The 22,548-nt window shown below is 39.2% G+C and overlaps 1 protein-coding gene across 3 annotated transcripts in view; it reads left to right on the top strand.

Moving 5' to 3' along the window:
- Positions 1–317: 317 nt before the first annotated feature.
- The window catches only part of IL1RL1 (interleukin 1 receptor like 1), a 33,735-nt gene continuing 11,504 nt past the window's right edge, over positions 318–22,548 (top strand). Inside the window, exons 1-9 of one of the 3 annotated variants that reach the window (XM_073239163.1) lie at positions 318–499; positions 5,268–5,438; positions 11,608–11,786; positions 12,299–12,509; positions 13,506–13,680; positions 13,776–13,938; positions 15,910–15,981; positions 17,996–18,137; positions 18,232–18,377. In XM_073239163.1, the coding sequence (XP_073095264.1) occupies positions 11,726–11,786; positions 12,299–12,509; positions 13,506–13,680; positions 13,776–13,938; positions 15,910–15,981; positions 17,996–18,137; positions 18,232–18,377 (970 nt within the window). In that variant the 5' untranslated portion in view covers positions 318–499; positions 5,268–5,438; positions 11,608–11,725. Of the gene's footprint in view, positions 500–5,267; positions 5,439–10,651; positions 10,791–11,607; positions 11,787–12,298; positions 12,510–13,505; positions 13,681–13,775; positions 13,939–15,909; positions 15,982–17,995; positions 18,138–18,231; positions 18,378–22,548 lie in introns of those variants that run through there. The other 2 variants (XM_017653564.3, XM_037019918.2) reach the window with 2 other exon arrangements.

The following is a 22,548-nucleotide window of genomic DNA, read 5'->3' as shown; positions in this document are numbered from 1 at the left end:
GCATGTGTCAGAGTTCTCAACACACTGACATGGAGACACCCACAGTCAAATGTGCTGCAGAAATGTGCCCCATTGCCCTTACAGCCACTGCTTTCAGAAAGTTAGTTCCCAACCCACTCGAAGGGCCCTGAGTGACCTGTCACCTAGATGAAGTTGGGAGGTTTTACTGAGAAAGTCACCCACAGGGACATAAAACATCATTAAGATGAAATGTGACCATGTAGGGAGATAACATTAAAATTGGAAGCAGAGTTTCATCAGAGATCTTTCAAATAGAGAATGCGGTGAGCCTGAAGCTGCCATTTGTTAACAGTACAGGTCATCAGTATTAGCTATCAGCAGTCTTTTCCTCTCTTAACTGATAAGGAAAATGAGAAGTCTTTAAAGAAAGCAGGCTAGTATCTAGCAGAGAGCTATTAGAGAAATAGGATTTTTAGAGTTAATAAACTCACTTGGTGGGACGTTGAGGAGGAAGGAGCTCAAGTGCACCTGGCTGATGGTAAGTGCCTTTGGGAGGGGTATTTCAAAAATACTTTTATCTCAAAGGGAATGGGGAATTAAAACAACAAAAATGTAAGTTAAAAATATTAATTGCTATCAGTTTTCTGTCTATGAAAAAAATAGTGTTACCACTGGGAAAACCAAGTGAGACTGGTGAAAGCCCCTGGAAGTCTAGTTGGTATAATGTGGAACTGTGGCCTCGGCTGTTGGAAAATGTCTGGTGAAGCATGAGAAAGGAAGGGGGACTTGCAGTGTACATAAAGACTGCTCGCTTTCCAGAATCATCCTCACTACAATCCACTAAAATCCAAAGGTGGAGTCTGCTCGGATGGTGGAGAAGGGAAGAGGATTTAGGGAGTAAGGAGCTGCCTGGCAAGGGGCCAAGGGAGAGGAATGTGCTGCGAGGGAGAGGAGGGAGTCGGGTGGAGAAGGAGAGTGATGACTATGTGGCAGTGGGCTGGCGAGGGCCAGGCGGTGGGCAGGGGGCGGGCAGGGAATAAATACCTGGCCTGCGGTCACACCTGCCATGGGCACTGGTGTTGCCCCTGTGGCCAATGGTTCCATTCTGTTCCTCTCACCTGATGAAGTGTGCGCGGTCACACACGGCAGAGTGGTTCTCCAAAGCTCCACCCAGAGTGTCAGCGTTTCCTGATGATTTTCTCCTGAGTGGAGAAATGGGAACCCCAGCTTCAACAGTTTTTTTCACTAGCTCTTGAGTCAAACTGTTCTTGTGTCATCACCCCCCAAATCTCAGTGTGGACATTGTTACCCCATTTCTGATGTTTTATGTATAGAATCTAAGACAGAAAGCTCTGGGTTTATGCAGAACTGCATCCAATCCCTGCTCTTACACTAATTTGATGTAGGACTCTCAGCAACTCATCTAACCTGGTTAATTCTTGTATTCCTTACCTATAAAGACAGCATATTAGTACTAATACCAAGCTCAAAGGGTGATTTCTAAAGATTAAATGGTTGTGAAATATGGAGTGTTGTACTTAGCTGGCAGTAAAAGCCTCCTAATATCAGCCCTTGTTGTCATGATTTTTTCCTTTGCTGCCCTGGGACCTCTTATCTCTGTGCCCTGCAGACAGGCTGTCTTGGTTGCTGATTCGAACTTTACAGAATTGCCAGCAGAATATCAGGTTCTCTCTGTTACTGAAAAGATTTTTTAGATGATGAGATTTGTTCCAAAGTGTTTTCCAAACTGGATGCTTCTGTGTTTAGAGATGTGGACCAATAGCTCAAGCAGACCTGGGCTGTTTTTGGTCCTCAGATCTCTGCTTTTCCAGTAGGAGAACTCTTCATTGATGTCCTTCAAAATACTGTCCTATGAGTATGGGGGTCTTTACTTCTCTGCTCACCCCTCTACACTGCCCAGTTTTCTGAGTGCAGAGACAGACAGCTGCAAAGGAAAGGGTCTCCAGAGTTTTGGGTAACATTGATATCCCGGGGCAAAGGCATTGTAGTGGGCGGGAGACAATGCAGTCATCTCCCAGCAGTGGTGCTGCTAAAACCATGAGAGAGCAGTGCGCACGTATGTGTGTGTGTGTGTGTGTGTGTGCACACGTGCATGTAATAGGGTCTAACTCAGGATGGAGGGAAGAGTCCCTCTGGTCTGTAACAAAACTCTGACAACAACCAAGTCCAGTTTCCAGAAAGAGGAAAGGGGTAAGGGCTAGGCAGGTTGTCTGGATTCTAATCAGGGGCAAAAAAAATTATTTTATTGTGGTAAAAACCCTTAACATGAGATCTACTATCTTAGCACATTTTTAAGTATAATCCAGTATTGTAAACTACAGGCACAATATTGCACAGCAGATATCTAGAAATATTCATCTTGCTTAACTGAAAATTGATGTTTCTTGATTACCTCCCCAACCCCTCCTTCAGTCCCTGGAAACCACCATTCCATTCTTTGATGCTGTGCATTTAACTATTTTCTGATACTTCATATAAGTGGAATCGTGCGGTATTTGTTCTGTTGCGACTGGCTTATTTCATTTAGCATAATGTCCTCAAGGTTTAGGCTAAGTAGTATTCCAATATACATATGTGTATGCTACACTTGCTTTCTTTATTCATCTCTCCTGGATTTAGGTTGTTTCCACATTTTGGCTATTGTGAATAGTCCTGCAATGAACATGGGAGTGCTGAGATCTCTTTAAGATTTGTATATAAATTCTTTTGGATATTTACCCAGAAATGAGATTGCTGGATCATAAAGTAGTTCTATTTATAACTTTTTGGTAACCTTATAATATTTTCCATAGCATTTTGCATTCCCACCAACAGTGTACATGGGTTACAATTTCCCCACATCCTTGTCGAAACTTGTTATCTGTTGTTTCTTTGATAATAGCCATCCTTTAGGTATGACGTGATATCTCATTGTGGTTTTGATTTGCATTTCCCTGATGATTAGTGATGTTGAGCATCTTTTCATATATTGTTCATTTGTATGTCATCTTTGGAGAAATTTCTATTCAAGTATTTAGCAAATGTATGCTATTGATTTGTGAGAGTTACTTACATATTTTGGGAATCAATTTCTCATCAAATACATAGTTTGCAAATATTTTCTTCTATTCCATAGGTTGCCTTTTTACTCTGTTGTTTCCTTTGCTATGCAGAAGCTTTTTAGTTTGATGTTGTCTCACAGTCTGTTTTTCTATGCTTTTGGTGTCATATCCACAAAATCTTGCTTCCACCCTCTTGGCCCCACTGTACCCCTCTGAGCACCCCAGGATGCGGGCTTATTCCTGGTTGTCTTCCCTACTCCTCATTCTCTCTGCCCACCCAAAAACCAATCAGCACTTCCTAAGGTCCTCTTCACCCTGGATTCTTAGTGGGTCAGAAAAAAGCAGGCCCTCTTACTTGAAGCTTGACTTGACTGCACATTGGTAGTTGAATGTATCAACTCACCATCTGAGCAGTAAACGTAAAGGCTATAGAAATGAGCAGTGTCTTGAATCCCACATTTCCTTTGGCTTCACTACTTCACAGGAATGGTGAGCACAGAGGTAAAGGAAAAGGCTGCAGTTGTGAATTCCCTCATTGTTCTTCTCTTTAGGAGGAGGGCTTTGAAAAAATCTGGGCTGGAAAGCTCTAAATTGCTTTGTCTTCATTTCAGTTGTTTTTGAGCATTGTTTCCTGGAAATTTAAGCATTTTCCCCCAACCAGTCTCTGTTAGATCACTGCTGACATCGACACCAACTTTTAAAATACATCGGAGACATTACTTGTTGGAGGACTTGTCTAGTAAACTAGCTCCCATGCAAGTTGGTTAATCTTTTCAAAATGTGATCTTTATTAAGCTTCATAAAACTAAGACATTCTTAAATCATGGTGACCAAGCAGATGATCTTAGAATGTGCTTGGCTCCTGCTATCATTAAGGAGTATTTTGAGCAAATTTGGTGTTTCTTTCAAACATGGCTTCTTTTGGTTTTTTCCTTGTTCTGTTTTTGGTGTATGTTTGTTACCCCTTTAATTCTTTCTTCCTTTCAATCTGTCAGTGATGGTTTGTGTCTCTGGGTCAAATCCAGGGTTAATTTACCCACCTCCTATTTCTACTTCTACCTTCTTATTCTATCTTAATTTTTAATTGTAGTTGACATAGTATTATATCCATTTCAGTTGCACCACATAGTGATTTGATATTCATAGACACTACAAAATGCCCACTGTGATGAGTGTAGTTACCATCTGTTCGCCATACACAGTTATTATAATATTATTGACTCTATTCCCTTATGCTGCACTTGTCATCCCTGTGACTTATTTATTTTATAATAGAAAGTTTGTACCTCTTAGAACCCTTATTTCCACCTTCATAATGAAAGTGTCTTTCAATCTGACATTCTTGTAACTGAAAGGATTCAATTCAGTAAAACTATACTTATATGAAAAAGTTAATCCTGTTGTTGGACTTCATATCCGATTGACGTGCAATACATACTCTTCTCGGTTTGGCTTCTTTTGGTTAGCATAAGTGTACAGCTCAATACGTTTTGACAAATGTATACCCTATGAAACCATCGTCCCAATGAAGATATCATCCTGTAAGTTTTTCTCATGTTCCTTTACAGTTAATTGACCCCCCCATCTCCCATCGAGGTAATCAGTTATTAGCTTTGCAGTTTTAGAACAGTATGTAAATGGTATCATGTAGTGTATACTCTTTTACACCTGGCATCTTTCACTCAGCATAATGTTTCTGAAACTCACTCGTGCTGTGTGAATCAATAGTTTCTTCTTTTATATTGCTCAGTAGCATTCCATCAGATTAATGTAAAATCATTTATCCACATACACGTGGATGGTCATCAAGTTTCTATGAACATCTGTGTATGAATCTTTTTGTAGGCATAGTTTGTATTTTTGGGGGGGGTAAATCTACAGGAGAAGCATTCCTGGGTCACATGGTGAAAGTTTGTCAGAAATTATTAATCTATTTTCCAAAGTCATTTATCATTTACACTCCCACTAGTCACATATGGGAATTCTCACTGTAGCACATTCTTGTCTACATTTGGTATTGTCAGTCTTTGTAATAATAGCCAGGAATTAGATCTCTTTTTTGTTTTAATCATTTGCATTTCTCTAATAATCTTCTATGCATGTGTTAAGAATCTTTTTTATGCATGTATTAGCTATTGATATATTTTCTTTTGTGAAATCTTAGTTCAAATCTTCTGCTTGAAGATTATTACATGGACTATTTCATATTCATCTTGATTTGTAAGAGTTATTTATGAATTATAGATACAAGTCTTCCATGAGATGTATAAAAGTGTCTGAAGGTGGCTGGCCTATTCAGATTTTAATGACGTCTTTTGAAGAGCTGAAGTTCTTAATTTTGATGAAGTCCAAGTTATTTTTCTTTCATGATTTGTGATTTTTGTATCCAGTCTAAGAAATCTTTGCCTACAACAGGTAATGGAAATTTTCTACAATGTAATTTTCAACATATATGATTCATTTTGATTTTATTTTTTGTATACTGTGAGATAAAAGTATTTTTTTCCATATAGAAAGCCAATTTTCCATCATCATTTGTTGAAAACACTATGCTTTCTCCATAAACTTATGTTGGCGCTTTTATCAAAATCAATTTGTAGTCTCTGTTTGAGTCTATTCTGGGACTCTCTCTTCTGACCCTTTGATGTATATGTCTCTTTGTGCCAATACCACACTGTTTCACTATTATACATTAAATTAAGTCTTAAAGTCAGGTTGTGTAAGTCCCTCAAGTTCATTCTTATTTGTTAAAGATGTTTTTGGCTATACTAAGTACTGTCATTTCCTATGTAATTTTAGAATTCTCACAGAAATTACAGACACTCTAATTCTGGTCAAATAAAGGTCACACTGACTCCAAGACAAAGGAAGATGTACATAAAGGACATCTATTGCAGTAATAGATTCTGTGGAATTAATATGGGAGAGATTATACAATGATCCTAAAAGGTTAGTTTCAAAGAAATTTTAGTCATTTCACATTTGCAAAAACTTATGACTGCTAGTTGGTGGTCATATGGCCAGCACCTCATCTCTGTTTCTGTCCTGAGTCTGTCCTTGGCCCACAGCATCCTTCTGGCTTGATCGGGGCTCAATCTCTTCTTGGCCCCAGGAGTAATCATGGGGTCTTCCAAGGGTGACTTGGGCCTCACCTTACCATGAAATAGAACAAAAAAGACAGTTTTAAGGGAGATATGTAAAAGCATGGTGGAAAGCACATTGTTCTTGTCCAGATTAATATATAAAACTTTTATTTTTCAGACCAAATAATCCACCCCTGGTCAGGTGTACTGTTTCATTCAATTAACATTTTTGAGCACCTGCTTTGTGCTGGGCACTGTTCCAGACATAAGAGCTGTATCAGTGGACAAACTGATAAAAAACATCTTTCCTTCAGGAGCTCATAACTGGTGGGGGAAAACAGAACATGAACTGCAGACACAATGTGGAAAAAGAAAGTTAGAAGGTGGTGAGTGTCCCAGACCAAGACCAGTGCAGGGTAAGGAGGGAGGGGAGGAGGAATGGGACATCATGGTTTACAACTGACCAGATACTCAAACAAATACTTGGACTCCAATGTCCATTGCAGCACTATTCACAACAGGTGTAGGCAGAAGCAACTCAAGTGCCCACTGGTGGATGAATGGATAAATCAATACCCTAATACAATGTAATATCCCAATGCAATGGAATATTATTCAACCATTAAAAGGAATGAAGTACTGATGCATGCTTCAACATAGATGAACCCTGACTGCACTACGTAAATGAAAGAAGTCAGACATAGAAGTCACTTATCGTATGACTGCATATAAATGAAATAGAATAGGCTAATCCTTGGAGACAGAGGGCAGATTGGTGGCTAGGGGGAGTGAAGGAGGGGAGAATGGCTACTAATGGGTACAGGATTTTATTTGGGGGGAGGTGAAAATCTTTTGGAACTAGTTGGAGGTGGTGGTTTTCATACCACTGACTTGTTACTTTAAAATGATTAATTTTATGTTATGTGAATTTCACCTCAATTATAAAAAAAGTGATTCAGAAGCAAAAAGAAAGAAAAGAAAAATGAGTATTGAGGTTAAGCCTCGTTTAGAAGGTACCATGGGAGCATCTACTTGGAGGAGCGGAGAAAGCCAGCCCCGGGGGTAACTGGGAGAAGCCATCCAAAGGAAAGAGAGTGCAGAGCAGGCCTGAAGAGGTCAGGGGACATGCAGGACAGACGGGGGGAGGGGTCAGAGAGCAGGCGGGCCTCAGTGCACGTGGGCCTTTATAGCAGCTCCACGGACGTCATCTCTAAGGGCAAGGTGGAAAGGCTGGAGGCCTCTAGGCTGTACGTTGGGTTCCACAGCATCTCTGGAGCTCCAGTATTAAGACTAGTCTGAAGAGGGGCACCGGTGGAAGCAGGGAGGACTATTAGACACTGTTGTTAAAATCCAGGTGAGAAATGACAGGGAAGGGGGCAGTGGGGGTGGGGAGTAGCTGCAGGTAAGATGTACTTAGAATGTGAGGCTGATCGGATGTCCTGATGGATCGCATGTCAGATTTGTGAGGAAAGAAGAGTTAACCACATAGGAAAAATTTGGCTTAAGCATCTGGAAGGACAGAGCTTCCATCATTGGGATAAAGCTGTGAGACAACTTGCTTTTCTTAGGGGGAGAGAGGGCTGCTGGAGATGAGGAGTTTTGTTCTGGAGAAACAAAGCTTTGCTAATTCCAGCTCATCCTTGAATGCACACCAGTTTTTTCCAGCTGTTGAAGGGGAGGACTGGGTGTGACCGGAAGGAAGACCCGGAGAGGGAGCTGGGCATTGAGGGCTACTAGGCTCTGGAGTAGTAAAGCAGAGCAGAACCAGAGAAGACAGGAGTGCTTGGCCCACAGGGCCACAGAAGCTGGAGCTGGGCCTGGAGCCAGGCCCCCAGACACCACACAGGTTCTGCCCCATTGTCACATGCCCTGACACACTTGATCAGGAGACATGGAAGGACAGCGGCATCTGAAACACCAGCTAATGAAATGTGGAAAAAGTTCCCCCATTGCTCATGCTTGTGAGAATCAAGGAGTGATAACCTGACCCACTTAAAATTCATGTAAGATCAACAGGGAAAATTTTCCAACTTTTGATGTGATTTATGGGAAGACCAGGCCACACAGGGCCAGCTCTGGTGTGTGTCAAGATATCTGCATCTTGATGTAGCTGTGACATCAGCCAAGACCAGTGAATAAGCCTCACATGACATCTTCTAAGTTATGAAATATTTGAGTGCCTGGTTCCAAATGCAAGCCATTAACTGTAACTCTGGAAATAAAGATTTTTAGTGTTTTCATAGAAATGTCGGAGAATTTGATTATAAACAGAGCCATGCAGCTTTCAAAATTTTAACACCCAAGTCAGAAAAACTATGTCCATATTAGGTTAGATTAATTTAAAAAATGTAGAGTAGTTCTAAGAATTGTTAAAAGAGGGTGTCTGCCAGAGAAATAAGTAGACACTGGAAGATTTCTGCTTGACCTGGCAGATGTTCATGGCTGCTCAAAATCTCTGTTTCATGTATTTACTGGAACCTCTTACTTTTCATATTTTGTCTTAGTTGCTATAAACTACTATACTTTAATGTTGGATGGTACCATAGTAGTTAGAAGCCAAAATAGTTTAGTTCTTTATAAAGAAGAGGCTTGGAGGAACTAGCCTATTTTGTTGAATAACCCAGTTGCAATTATAAAAGAAAAACTACTGCTCTAATCCCTTTTTTTTAGTTGATATTAAAAAAAAAAGTCTTGGCTTTGAGGTTCAACAAGATTGGTTTCAACCCCAGCTACAACTGGGTGAGCTTGGTCAAATTTTTTAACCAGACTCAATCTTGGTTTTTAATTTTAATCCGTAAACTTAGAATAATGCTGATAATACATACACACAGTATTGTACTTTGAACGAAAAGACTTAATTGTTGAATGGATGACTGAATTATTTTACAATGATAGACTTTATTAAGTGCTTCTTTAAGATTTCATGATTAGTATGTTGAAATTCTAATTGAAACTAATTTTTAACTGATAAACCTTTCTTAAAACAAAAAACCAATGTAAATGTGGCCGGCTCATGAATAAATGCCTAAATTTAATAAAAAAATTTTAAAAGATGTTTTAGGATGTAAAACAGAAGTACCTATTCGAGAATAAGAATATTCCAGTTTGTATTATTTTATTTAACAAAGTGCTATCTAGGGCTCACGGTGACCAGGTGTTCTTCCAAGTTCACCTGCTCCTGATTCTGGGGCCTCTGTGTGAAACTTGTATGATCATGAAAATAAGAACTTTTTCAAATAACTTGAGAACAGCAACAAGCAGACCTAGTTCCTTTAATTTAAGCCAAACATCTTATGGTATATCTTCCAGCTGTGACAGGACTTTGTACCTCTTCCTCTCAGAGCACATGACTAATACCCCAAATCTGACTAAGCCTCATGCATACGGAGGATCTGCTGTAGAGCCCTGCCAGCCACAGCGTCAGGGGGAGGCTGTAGTAAACCGGCTCTGAAAACCTGCTAGAACCCTCTTTGTAATGCTTCCTCTTCTCACCGTCTGCACCTGGTGGCAAGATAACTTAGTGATTAGGCATCTAGTCTCTGCAGTCAGCTAGCTTGCGTTGAAATTCTGCCTCTGCCTCTTAGCAGTATGTGACTTGAAGAAGTTGCTTAACCTTTCTGTGCCTTGGTGTCCTGATTTATAAAGTGGGGATATAGAATAGTACCTGCCTCCTTGCATGGTTGGGAAAATGCTGTTGATATGTGTAAGTCACTTAGAACTTTATTTGGCTCAAGTGAGTTCTAGATAAATCTTAACTTTTATTATTAAGTTATGGTGCTGGTCTGGAATTAGTCCCTGAATCCTTCTGGGATGTGATGAGTTTAAAAAGTAATTTGAATTGACTCATAATAAAATAGAGTCATACTGGCTCTACGTAGTTCAAACCATGTTTTGCAATTAACATTTGGTTTACATGGAGCTCCAGAGATGAGGGTTGGGGCTGTCCTTGTCGCTGGCCGTGAGAAAGCCCTCTTACTCACAGTCCCCCTCTACTTTCCTGAACTCCTTAGAAATTTACTTCTGTCGGTGCAAACTGAGCCCTGCAAGGATTTAACTCTGAGGAACTGGAGTCTGTTTTTGGATGAGACTGTGTCACATTCTGAACCATAAACAGAGCATTTGCAAACCCCCATAGGGCCCTACTTACTTTTCATTGCTCCCCACAAACCCCACTTGCTTTTGAAACTTTTCTTACTGCATGTGCCAAAGCTGGCTGAGACTGCCTAACTTGTTTCTGCCAAAAGAAGTGTCAGTTCAACCTGGAAGGGCAGACTCAAGGCCCCAAGACTTCAGGATCCTTTAGAACCAAAGGGGTAATAATATCAGGGCAGTAAACAAAAAATCTTACTCATCTTGAGAAACTGAAGCTCAAATAGGGGGAGGTGATTTGGTTACCTCCTTGGAAGGGATTATTCTGCATTCTTCTTATGTTTAAATATTTAAATACCAAAGTCAAGAATTTTTGGCATGTGACTTACTGGCATTTATGAATAAGTCATGAATTTTGGCTAAAACTCAAATCTCAGGGTGGGTGGAGTGGTGAGTTGCAGGATGTCTTTGAGTGTCTCCCCTTTAAAATAAGAGAGAGAGATGATCATGGGAGTCTGCAAGGAAGGAGCCGCCGTAACGGGGAACTATTAGCTTGATCACTGACTTGGCATTCATGCCTTCTGTCTCAGTTTGGGTAAGCATCAGTTACTATCTAAAGTTTGTAATGAAAACTTTTCCATGCTTATAATAAGAAAAGTATCAATAGTTCATGTTTGGAGGAAATATGCTTTCTTGAAATCTAGCAAGGTTTGCTTTATGTATTCTTACATTTGTCAGTTTGTATGTTGGTTCCATCCCTCCCCTGACTTTTTAAAAAAAATGATATAGTTAAATGATTCTTGAGCTGAAAGAAAATAAAAAAAGAAGTTGTTATTTTTCACAGATCTCCAGCTATTCTTAGAAAAATTTTGGTAAATCTTGGGGACAAACTGAGGCAGGAACAAAGTTTAGTCTCCAGAGCAATTTGATTACTGCTTTCCTGGTCACTTTCCTGTATTCCTTAGTTGCTTTGTGTATGTGCCTAAGTGTGGATCACGTGTGTGTATGCAGCTGCCAGTCAGTGTGGGTACCTGTGGTTTTATATTAGCATTTCTAATATTGTATTTTCTGGGGTCTGTTGAGTTTTTTGGTTTTAATTTTTTTCAAAAATAGGAACTAATTTTCTTTCCTCTTAATGTAGCTTCTTTCAGCACCTGCTTGTGGGACTGTGAATAGCATGACTGTTGTAGGGTCTAAGTGGCCCTGAGGCTTAGTAAAAATAAATGCAATGATGCATGTGTGAAATTTTGTTGTTATATACATTTATACGTAACAAATACTTGTTGATTATTTCTCCTGGGAGGGGTTTATTAAGTAAGTAAAAATCATAGCTATAAATATTTTGCTTGTGATTTTGTATGTTGTATTTTTCAGTAGAGACACTGACAGTTCTTTCCAACTCTAAATCTTAGGTAGTGCCATCAGCCTTCTAGTGGAGACCCTCACCATCATATGTCACAGATTCAACTTGAATAACCTCAACAATCAGTTACCGATACCAGATACTTGCTCTAAACTGAAAAATCGAGAATGAGACTTTGGGTCTTAGCCACTCTAACAGTTCTTATACATTCCACAGCAGCTAAGTTTAGTAAGTATTATATTGTCAACTAGAATTTAAAATTCTTTAAATTAAGTATTTCTAGAAACATTTGCCTTGTATTAAACTGTTTGCTTCCAGTTGGTTCAATTAAATTGTAACCTGGAAATTTCACTTATGCTCTATAGTCACTCTTCATCACAAATCTATCAAGACAAATTCTTCATAACAAATGTATCATCATTTTAGTTTTAGATATTCAAATATTCCCAAATTGAATGTGCTGCCTGCATATAGGAGTACAGTAAACATTTGTTGATTGACAGCATGCTTTGTGCAGGTAGGCATGGCTGCTTTTCCATTGGAGCCAGGTGGGGGATGTAGCTTCAAATGCATTCCTTAACCTGTGGTACCCAGTAGAACATTTCATAAAAGATCTTCATCATTTACTTACTCTTTCTCAGTAAAGTATCACAAAGTATATCCCATTTCTAATATAGGAATTATAATATTTTCATTTGATCATTTCAGGATCACGTTTATATATTTTCTTTCATTTGCAGGAAAACCATCCTGGGGTCTGGAAAATGAGGCTTTAATTGCGAGATGTCCTAGACAAGGAAAATCTCAATACCCTGTGGATTGGTATTACTCAGAAGCCAACATAAATATTGCCACCCAGAGAGGAAATCGTGTATTTGCCTCAGGGGAACACCTTAAATTTCTCCCGGCCAACGTCAATGATTCTGGAATTTATACTTGCATTATCAGAAGGTATTACCCAGGTGGCCACAAGAATCCTTGGGTTTGCTCCCTTTACTTCTTTAGTAGTTGAAAGTCGGAGCTGCCCTCATTTTCTTTACCTTTCTAGATTTCTCTGGAACAGTTAAATTTATAAAGCAAATTGAATAAGAGTAATACTTTTAGGAACACCTTCAGGTTGAAGTTTAGGTGGTTATGAGCTAACTATTTGCATGCATAATGACAGGGAGCAAATTGTAGTCCAATTTGAAAAAGACCTAGTTTTCCTAGTGACCAAGAGAAGTGAGAGCAATTGTTCACTTTTGGCTGGAAGTAAGAACAAACCAGCGCAAAACCAGTGACCTAGATGCTGGGTGTCAAGGATTCCATGGGGAGTGCAGAAGGACATTTACCAGTGCCTTAAACTTGAGAGGTAAGTGAAGAGGGTTACATGAGATTACATGCCTACAAATTACTTATTCTACATATAAATTGTTAAATGTTTTGGTTTCGTACATATAAAATGTCAGGTGGACACATCAAAAGGCAAGATGTGTTTGGTGCCTAGGTTCTGAGGTCAGGCAAGTTTTAATTTCAAATTCATGCTCTGTAACTACTTAGCTGTGAGATGCTAACTTCTCACAGCATCTGCCCCTCCATTTCCTCATCTGTAAAATGCATATGATAACCCACTTCAAAGCATTGTTTTGAGAACAAAATGAGATAATGTTAACACCATGAATGGTACATAGTCACTCTCAATAAATGCTTAATGTCTTTATAATTTCATGTTCTTGTCATTAACAGATACACTGTATAAAGAAATGGGGAAGGAGTCATTTTAGGGGTACCACAGTGGTTATATTCTTTATCTCAAATGTAACAAGAAAGCATTAAAAACTCTTACTTTTAAATAAAAAAGAGTCACTATATATCACTTGTTCTAAGAAAAAAAATAGTAAAAGTGAGAATTGGAGGAAGTTACTCCATTATGCTAAGTAACTTTTAAAAATTGTCTTATTTCAATAGTCCTACCTCCAATAAGACTGGATATGTGAATGTCACTGTATATGGAAAACAACCAGATTGCAATATTCCAGATTATCGGATGTATTCAACAACATCTGGATCCGAAAAAAATTCCAAAATATATTGCCCTACAATTGGCCTCTACAATTGGACAGCACCTGTTGAGTGGTTTAAGGTAGGAGGAAATCTGGGGAAAATAGATGAAAACTGCATAATGAAAATAGATGCAAAAAAGAATTACTGAAAACAGAAAGGGATTTTTCATTGCAGAATTGTAAAGCTCTTCAAGGCCTGAGATACCGCTCACACAAGACATTTTTGCTAATTGACAATGTAACTAGCAAAGATGCAGGTGATTATACATGTAAATTTATGCACAATGAAAATGGGGTCACCTACAATGTGACAGCAACCAGATCATTCACAGTTGAAGGTAAGCTACTGAATTTAACAAAACAGAATATTTGAAAAAAGATAACATGAGAGGAATTGTTTCCTTTTTGTTGACTTTCTTACACAGTAGCCCCCCCCGCAATCCATAAGCATACTTTCAAGATCCCAGGGATGCCTCAAACCACAGATAGTACTGAACTCCTACATATACTATGTTTTTCCTATACACAGGTACCTATGATAAAACTTAATTTATAAATTAGGCACAGTAAGAGATTAATAACAGTAACTAACAATAAATTGGAACAATTTATAACAATATACTTTAATAAAATTTTGTCTTTCCTTATCAAGTCGAGAGCATTCACCTTTTCACTTAATGAAGCACTTTACGGCTTCTCTTTGTAATATCTGACTTACCAGCATCTACCCTTGTGCTTTAGAGCCATTGTTAAGTAAAGTAAATAAAGTGAGCAAAAATGCAGTGTGATACTGTGACAGTCATCTGCTAACCAGAGGCTACTTAGTGACTAATGGGCAGCTAGTGTATATAGTGAGGACGAGCTGGACAAAGGCAGAGTAGGATGGTGTGAGATTTCCTCACCATACTCAGAACAGCATGCAGTTTAGAACTCATGAACTCATGAATTATTTACTTCCGGAATTTTCCATGTAATATTTCTGCCCTCAGTTAACCTCAGTAACTGAAACCACAGAAGGAGAACTGTGGATAAGGTGGTATGGCTGTACTTTGCCCTCCTCCCTGGGACATCCTCCTGCTTCATCTTATGTTATTCTACTTACATCTGTGTCTTACACATTCTCTACTGTGACACAGAGAGATTTTCTAAATGCACTCTCAAGATTTGAGATGTTTCAGAGGGAGATTACACTACTAATCCAGAGTCACATCTGTTCTCTCCTTTATGAATCAGTTTTCAAAGACAACACAATCTGAATGCTAGCTTCATTAACTTGTTTGAATGGCAGTACAACTATTTGCAAAGCAAGATTGACTTTCCTTCTCCTGATTTGTTGTCAGAGGTTCTGTAAAGAGAAAAAAAAATCAATTTAACTGGCTGGATTGAAAGTTTGGCGAACAGCTTTACAAAGGAATACAAAAATATTCTCGGGTAGTTTTCAATCCTGGTTTGACCTCAAGTAGGTCATTTGATTCCAAAAAATATTTTTTTTAAACTTACTTTAAATTCTCTACAAGCTTGTTCAGAGAGAGGGAAGACTTCACAATTAATTGTATCAACTCTGCAAAGAGTTGTGGTCTCCTTGGAACAGCTTGTTTTGTGGATGTAGGTGAAGTAGCATCTACATGTGTGGCAGGTTTCTTCGGGCAGCCCAGTAGTGGAGAAAAGTATTATTTGGAGGTTTTCAATGCTGTAAACTAAGCATCACCAGATCACATTCTATTAGCGCCTCTCATTGTTAAATATCAAAGCAGGCAGCCGTCCTTAATCACACTACCCTGAAAAAATAAAAGAATCCAGGGTGCGCAGGAAAGCAGGAATGCTCCAGAAGACCCCCTCTCCACTTTCCCTAGGCATCAACCCCCCAGGAGTTAGAATTCCCTCATAGGATGGGCCGCAGTGATGGAAAGCTGTGAGAAAACAGGAAAACTGTGGGACTTGGGTGTTTATCATTTTCATGCATCTTTTACATCCTTTTTCCCTGTAGCTTATTCAGTAGAGCTGAGGTTTTCAACAATAGCTAGGGCATGCAACTAATTTAATGGGTTGGACTAACAATTGTTTCCATGCTATAAAAAAGTATAGGAAATATCAGAAAGTATCAGAGGTAGTAAGAGAAAGTGTTACTTGAATGTTTTCTGTTTCCTTCATTTGTGGGCCTCTGTGTGAGTACTTATCGCCATGGGTCATCGTGGAAAAATGTGAGAAATGTTGCTATGAAATACAATAGAAATATGAAAGCACAAGCTTTATACTGATGACTTGCCAATGCATTTCTAATATTTATATGCTCTTTTTTTTTCTTTAAGATGAGCAAAGCTTTTCTCTGTTTCCAGTAATTATAGCTCCTCCACACAATGAAACAAAGGAAGTGGAAATTGGTAAGGAAACTTGAAGACTGCTGTAAATGTTGCCTGGAAAATCCTTCCATAAAATCTCTGGTCCAAATTATCTAAGCAAAGGTCAGGCAGTTAGTATACTGGATCTTGAAGATTACATGAGAAGCCTTGTGGGGAAAAACCCACCTTGGCACTTGTTAATATTGGGACAAGGTGGTCGCAGCCATAGTTAGCAGGCACATTTCCATCATGCTTTTAATCTCATGGGGCTTTCACAAGTGCCATCTCATTTCATGCTCACATCTAACCAAGGGGTAGATTCTGCTTCTGCTTCACACTTGTGTATACTTAGGTTCAGACAGACAAATGGCATGCTCAGGGTCATGGGTAATTAATGATAGACAGATGATACCCAGGGTTTCTGGCTCTGTCCATCTTGGCCTTTCCTGTATGTCCACTACTCAAAGTTCTTAGCATGGAAAATGGGTCCCCTCATGACCTGGTCCTCACTGGCCACCTGGCTCATATGCAGCCACTAATCTCAGGTGCCCTGTGTGCCCACCACATTAACCATCACTCAGTTGTTACCTTTGTTGACTGACATAAACAGTTTTTGTATTAAGAAAGAGTTTTTTCAGAGTCTTCCTGAGGGCCATAACCTGGGATGACAGTTGATCAGAGAGTTCTGATCAGATTGCTCCAAAGCCCTTTATCTGGGTATAGTTTGTTTATATACCTTTTTACAGTAGGAGCACAGGCAGGGAAGAAGTTACATTTATCAATGTATCAAAGCTGTGTGTTGAGGATGCATTTGGCTAGAGTCTTGCAAGAGCAGCAATGCACATTCTCATGCTGTATTTCTATGTGAGAGGAGGCAAGGATTAGGATTGTTACTCATTCTCCTAAAGCATCCTATTAAGGATGTGAGAACCAGATTTCCTTCCATGTTACCTTTTTTGGGCAATTTGGCTTGTTTCTCTTCTTCATCATGGGTGAGGGGGCTGTGGCAATCTTGCTGACACAGGCTGAGTGGTTGTATGGCATTGCCACAGCACGGCATGAGGTGTCCCGGCTGATGGAAGGTATCTCCACCCTGCACGGTTTACCTTGCTTGTGGGGCCTCCATGGGGACCATAAAATTGCATTTTATTCCACACACTGATATGCATTATCTCCACATTCTTCTCTGCTTTTTTTTCACATTGTTTTCTCCTTTTCATCTCCCAATACTAAGGTCAAATATCATCTCCTCTGTGAAATCCCCCAAGCCACCCTCCAAGGCCAAGGGTACCATTTATGTGTGCAGTGTGGCAACCCTGCTCCTTGCAACGATTTCTCCCTCTGTATTCCCGTGTCACTTTGTCATTCTTTCTATTAGAACATGAGAATACCTCGTGTTCTAACCATTTGTTTATGCGACTGTTGCCTTTTGAGAGACTGAGCTCGTCATCCCTCTGCAGATGCCTGATTCTTGATGCGGGAACCCAGGGGGCTGGGTAAGGGATGGCTGAACACCTGTGTCAGGGCAGGAAGGCAGCCTTTAAGCTTTCAGTTCTGCAAGGAGGAATTTCAAATTCAGGAGTTGGGATGCAGAGTGCTTGTGTTGGACGATCAGGTACAGGGATTGTAGCCAGGTCAGGTAAAACCGTTTTACCAACAAAGATAGCTTCTAGAGAGATGAAGAGAATTAGGCAGGAGGAGAAAGGTGTGGAAGAGAGAAGTTACAGAGAGATTCTGCTTTATAGTAAAGGGAAATCCTATATTATAATGTGGGCTTGGTGAAGCAGAGTTGTTTGCCTCTTTAGTTTTCACTCCAGTAAGAGGGTTTGGGAACCGAGTTTCAACCAGAACTGTGAGTAAAATAAAGATAATGCGGAGAGGAGAAGGGTGGAGGTTAGGTGAGGGCAGAGGACGGCGAAGGCCTGGAGATGACGAGGGGAAATGGGGACCAATTCATGGCACACTTTAGGGGTTCAGTGAGTTTTTTTTCACATTAAACTAAAGTACTTTTCACAGGATTTAGTTTTATTGGTGAATTTATTTTCTTCTCATCTAGGACAAACGGTAAACATAACTTGCTCTGCCTGCTTTGGGAAAGGCTCTCAGATCATGGCTTATGTCCTGTGGCAGGTCAACAGAAGCAAAGTTGAGAACTTTGGTGAAGCAAGAATTCAAGAGGAGCAAGAGCAAAATCAAAGGTATTTTTATATCGAAGTTAAAACATCTTCTCCCCCTCCCATTGCAATTTGCAACTGTAAAGTAAGCATTAAAAGTAACAAGTTGCCTTCTTAGTTCTAGCAACGACTTCACTTGTCTGAAAACTGTTTTAAGAATAGTTGATGTGAGAGAAGAGGATTTACTGCTGGAGTACCACTGTCTGGCCCTGAATTTGCACGGCTTGCGAAGACACATCATAAGACTAAGGAGGAAAAACCCCAGTAAGGAGTGTTTCTGAGACTTGGGTCACCTGCGTGTGCTCTATCGCCTGTATGCTGAAATTGTTCCTCAGAGAACAATGTGTTGGAGTGTGGGGGTTCCAGGGCTATCTGTCAAGACAACTGAAGCCGTCCATCTCATAAAACGTGCTTCTCCCCTGGGGAACCGTGCCTGTTTGTAGTCTGGTTTGCCTGGTCGCCTCTCTGTTGCTTTACTTCCTCCCCCTGCTCCTCCGCCCCTTCTCCTCCGTGATGGGTTCCTCACTGCTTCCGTCCATTGGAGGCACCCAGCTGGTCTGGCCATCTTCTCCCCAGCTCCATCAGCTCCTTTGTCTCACTGTACACGAAAGGAAACACACCAACAGTAGATGTGAACATGTTCTTTTCATAACTTTTTTTTTTTTTTGAGAGGGCATCTCTCATATTTATTGATCAAATGGTTGTTAACAACAATAAAATTCAGTATAGGGGGGTCAATGCTCAATGCACAATCATTAATCCATCTCAAGCCTAATTCTCATCAGTTTCCAATCTTCTGAAGCATAATGAACAAGTTCTTACATGGTGAACGAATTCTTACATAGTGAATAAATTCTTACATGGTGAACAGTACAAGGGCATTCATCACAGAAACTTTCGGTTTTGATCACGCATTATGAACTATAAACAATCAGGTCAAATATGAATATTCGTTTGATTTTTATACTTGATTTATATGTGGATCCCACATTTCTCCCTTTATTATTATTATTATTTTTATTTTTAATAAAATGCTGAAGTGGTAGGTAGATGCAAGATAAAGGTAGAAAACATAGTTTAGTGTTGTAAGAGAGCAATTGTAGATGATCAGGTGTGTGCCTGTAGACTATGTGTTAATCCAAGCTAGACAAGGGCCTTAAAACATCTACGGATGAAGATTTCTCTCAAAACAGGGGGGGTGAGGTTCTAAGCCTCACCTCTGTTGATCCCCAATTTCTCACCTGATGGCCCCCCTGCGACTGTGCCTGTCTTAGGTTGTTCCTCCCTTGAAGAATCTTACCGGTCTCTGGCTAACCAGTCATCTTCCGGAGCCATACAGGGAAATGTAAAGTTGGTAAGTGAGAGAGAAGCCATATTGTTTGAAAAGGTTAGCTTTTTACTTCTTTGCAGATTTATGCCCTGTGGCTTCTATGCCCAGCACTTGTCTCGAGGTATCTTTACCACCTGGAGGAATTATGATACTCGGTAAATTCGATATGAGGCACGAATTCTATTTAAGGGTTGTAATTAGGAAGGAAGAAGAAAAGCTATAGAGGTAGCATATGGAAGAAAACATGGGAGGATTGATTATTTCTTTGCCATATCTTCTTGTAGAGTACCTTAAGCATGTATAGGTTTTAAACTAACTAACTTGCGCTCACATATTAACATAATAGGAATACGGTGACATAAACAAAGCAAATCTATAATTACCATCCATCTCCAGTGAAGCCAAGAAAACCATTTAGGCACCCTAGGCATTTGTGAAAATTTGTCTATGCTTTGATGGATATTGTCCAACTGTACTTGAACAGTCTGAGAGAAATCAGACTCTTTTCATAACTTTTATGACATACTCCCTTTTATAATCAGGTTTTTTTTAGCCTAAAGAACAACACCTTTTGTTAGTGAGATTGGCAAAGCGGATGAAAAGGCAAAAATATTTAATTGCTGCCCATTCTGGTAAGAAAACCTTAGATGCTAATTGGTAATAAGGCATGCATTATCATTGTAAAACTTAGTAAAATATTAAATTTATTTATTTATTTATTTGGTCTACTTGCAAAGTCTGAAGCACATACTCTCTGGCTGTATTCAGAAAAAGCGTATGACTCCTGCATTCTGTTCCTTAGAAAAAAACATGTTTTTAAACTAATGCAATATGTCTTGATTACTGTTGTTAGCTTTACAATCAACCACGATTTTTGGTAGAGTAAGCCTTCCAATTTTGTTCTTCAAGTTTGTCTTGGTTGTTCTTGGGCCTCTATATTTCCATATAAATTCTCTTCAGATATATGTTGATGGTAAAAATGTTTTTATACATACAAATTACATAGGAAGTTTTTTAACTTTTATTTTACAAAATACTTAATATATATCATTATGATATATATGATATTAATATGATATTAATTAATTAATTAATATGATATTAATTAATTAATATGATATTAATATGATATTAAATGTGCTCCTAAAACATAATCTTGAATGGTTTTGTAGTATTCAATTATACAGATGAACTATCATTTATTTAATTACATTCATTGTTTGGCTATTACAACAATACAGTCTTTCTTTTCCTCTTTTATAAAATACAATTTTATTTAAACTATAAAACAAAAACATTTCACCCATTTTGCCCCCCTCTCCCCTCTCCCAGCCCCCTGAACCTCTGGCAACCACCAGTCCAAATTTAACTGGAATTCATGGGAAATCTGGTAGCTCAACCCACTGTTTTATTGTATCTGTTATTCAACATGCAATTCAGGTACCACCTTGTCTGAGGAGGCTTCTCAAACTCCAACAGTTTGGAGTATATACTTTTTTCCATGTATTTCTATAGGACCCTGTCTCTATCTTTGCACTCATCACACTTAGAAAAATCTGTTCGAGAGTCTGCTGAGTATGGCTGTCAGCTCCCAGAGGACGGGATGGCATCTTACCTGTCTTTGCATTCTCAGCCTATACCCCAGGGCCTGGCATCTAGCACGCGATCAATAAAAAATTGTCAAATGAATAAATGGACACCAAAGTTATCAAGGAAAACTATTTTTGCACACGTCTTTTTCTTTACCTATAAGGCTTAATTATACAACAAAACAACGTTAAATTGAATAACTTTCCCCATAAACTGGAAATGCCAAACCACTTACAGCATCCCTATAGTTTTGTCTGAATTTAGCATACTTTTAACTTTAATTTGAGGCAATTTTTAATGGATTAATTTAAGACACTATATATAATCTTTTAAAATGTTACACTTTACTTCACAAATAATCAGTGGCATATAGAGGCCAGGCAGGGAGAGTGATCATGGGTGTAGGAAAAAAGAGGATACATTGTCAATAGACAATTGAGAACAGCAATAAGGTCAGCTAGGGGTCACTGGGCTTTTATCACCCTACCCAGAGAATGCTAAATGAGTCAGGATGACCTCTTCCTCCTCTCAAGGGCAGACTCCTACTTCCTTCCAGTCCCTTGGTATGTCACTGCATGTAATGATATTGGCAAACATAGTTTTATAAGAGTTTCCTTCCTGAATGCCTCTTGATTTCCTAACTTGCATTTCCAGGCAAAAGCAACCTGCTTTTAGATGAAGCATTTAATCCAATATAAAATGGTAGGGAGAAAAATTGTCATTCTATGTACAACCATGTAGAAATTATTGAATGTGTTTACCAAATAGCCAAAAGGAGAGCGAAACGCTCAGTTTACACCCTTAAATTGGGCAGAGCCCAGGTTAATTTGAATAAATACAGAGAGACATAACATAATGAACGAGAATTGAGGGCGATAAAGAGGTAGACCACCAGTTTGGTATGTTCATAGCAAGTCTCTCTGAGGACTTGGGATTTTTTTCTTTTTAATTTCAATTTTGGCCACTGATTTGTTAGTCTTTATAAAACAAAGAGAGTCATGGCTCTTGTAGATGACTTGGGCATCATGCTCTGCTGGTTATCAGGTGTCTGCCATTCATACTTGTGTCACCCCAGCCCATGTACACCATGTTGAGGTGTCATGTCAGGGCAATGTGTGTATATATGTGGTGGGGTGGACACTGTGGGCCCCAGAGGAGAGGGGAAGCCACTCCTCACCTGCACTGCCATTGCGTCGTGATCCTCTGCTTGGCTTTCATTGTCATTTTATGAATGTTCTCTGATTGCTCATGTACTGAAACTATTTTCATGTTATATGTACTCAGTGATTCTTTTCCTTCTAGTGTATTTGTATTTGCTATCTTTCACCTGTTTTTCTTCATGTTAACGTGGTCATACTCTTTCAACTGTACAAATTAAACAAAAATTGTTGCCGCTGTTGTTCAGTTGTCACAACAAATTCCTTTATATTTAATCACAGAATAAAATAAACTACAGCATTGTCTTGAACTTATAAACAAAAACTTAAAAAGCCTATGTCCCCATCATTAAATAAA

Source organism: Manis javanica, chromosome 1, assembly GCF_040802235.1.
Source record: "Manis javanica isolate MJ-LG chromosome 1, MJ_LKY, whole genome shotgun sequence".
Lineage (NCBI taxonomy): Eukaryota > Metazoa > Chordata > Mammalia > Pholidota > Manidae > Manis > Manis javanica.
The sequence above is the reverse complement of the archived record's forward strand: the minus strand, read 5'-3'. Positions and strand labels throughout refer to the sequence as shown.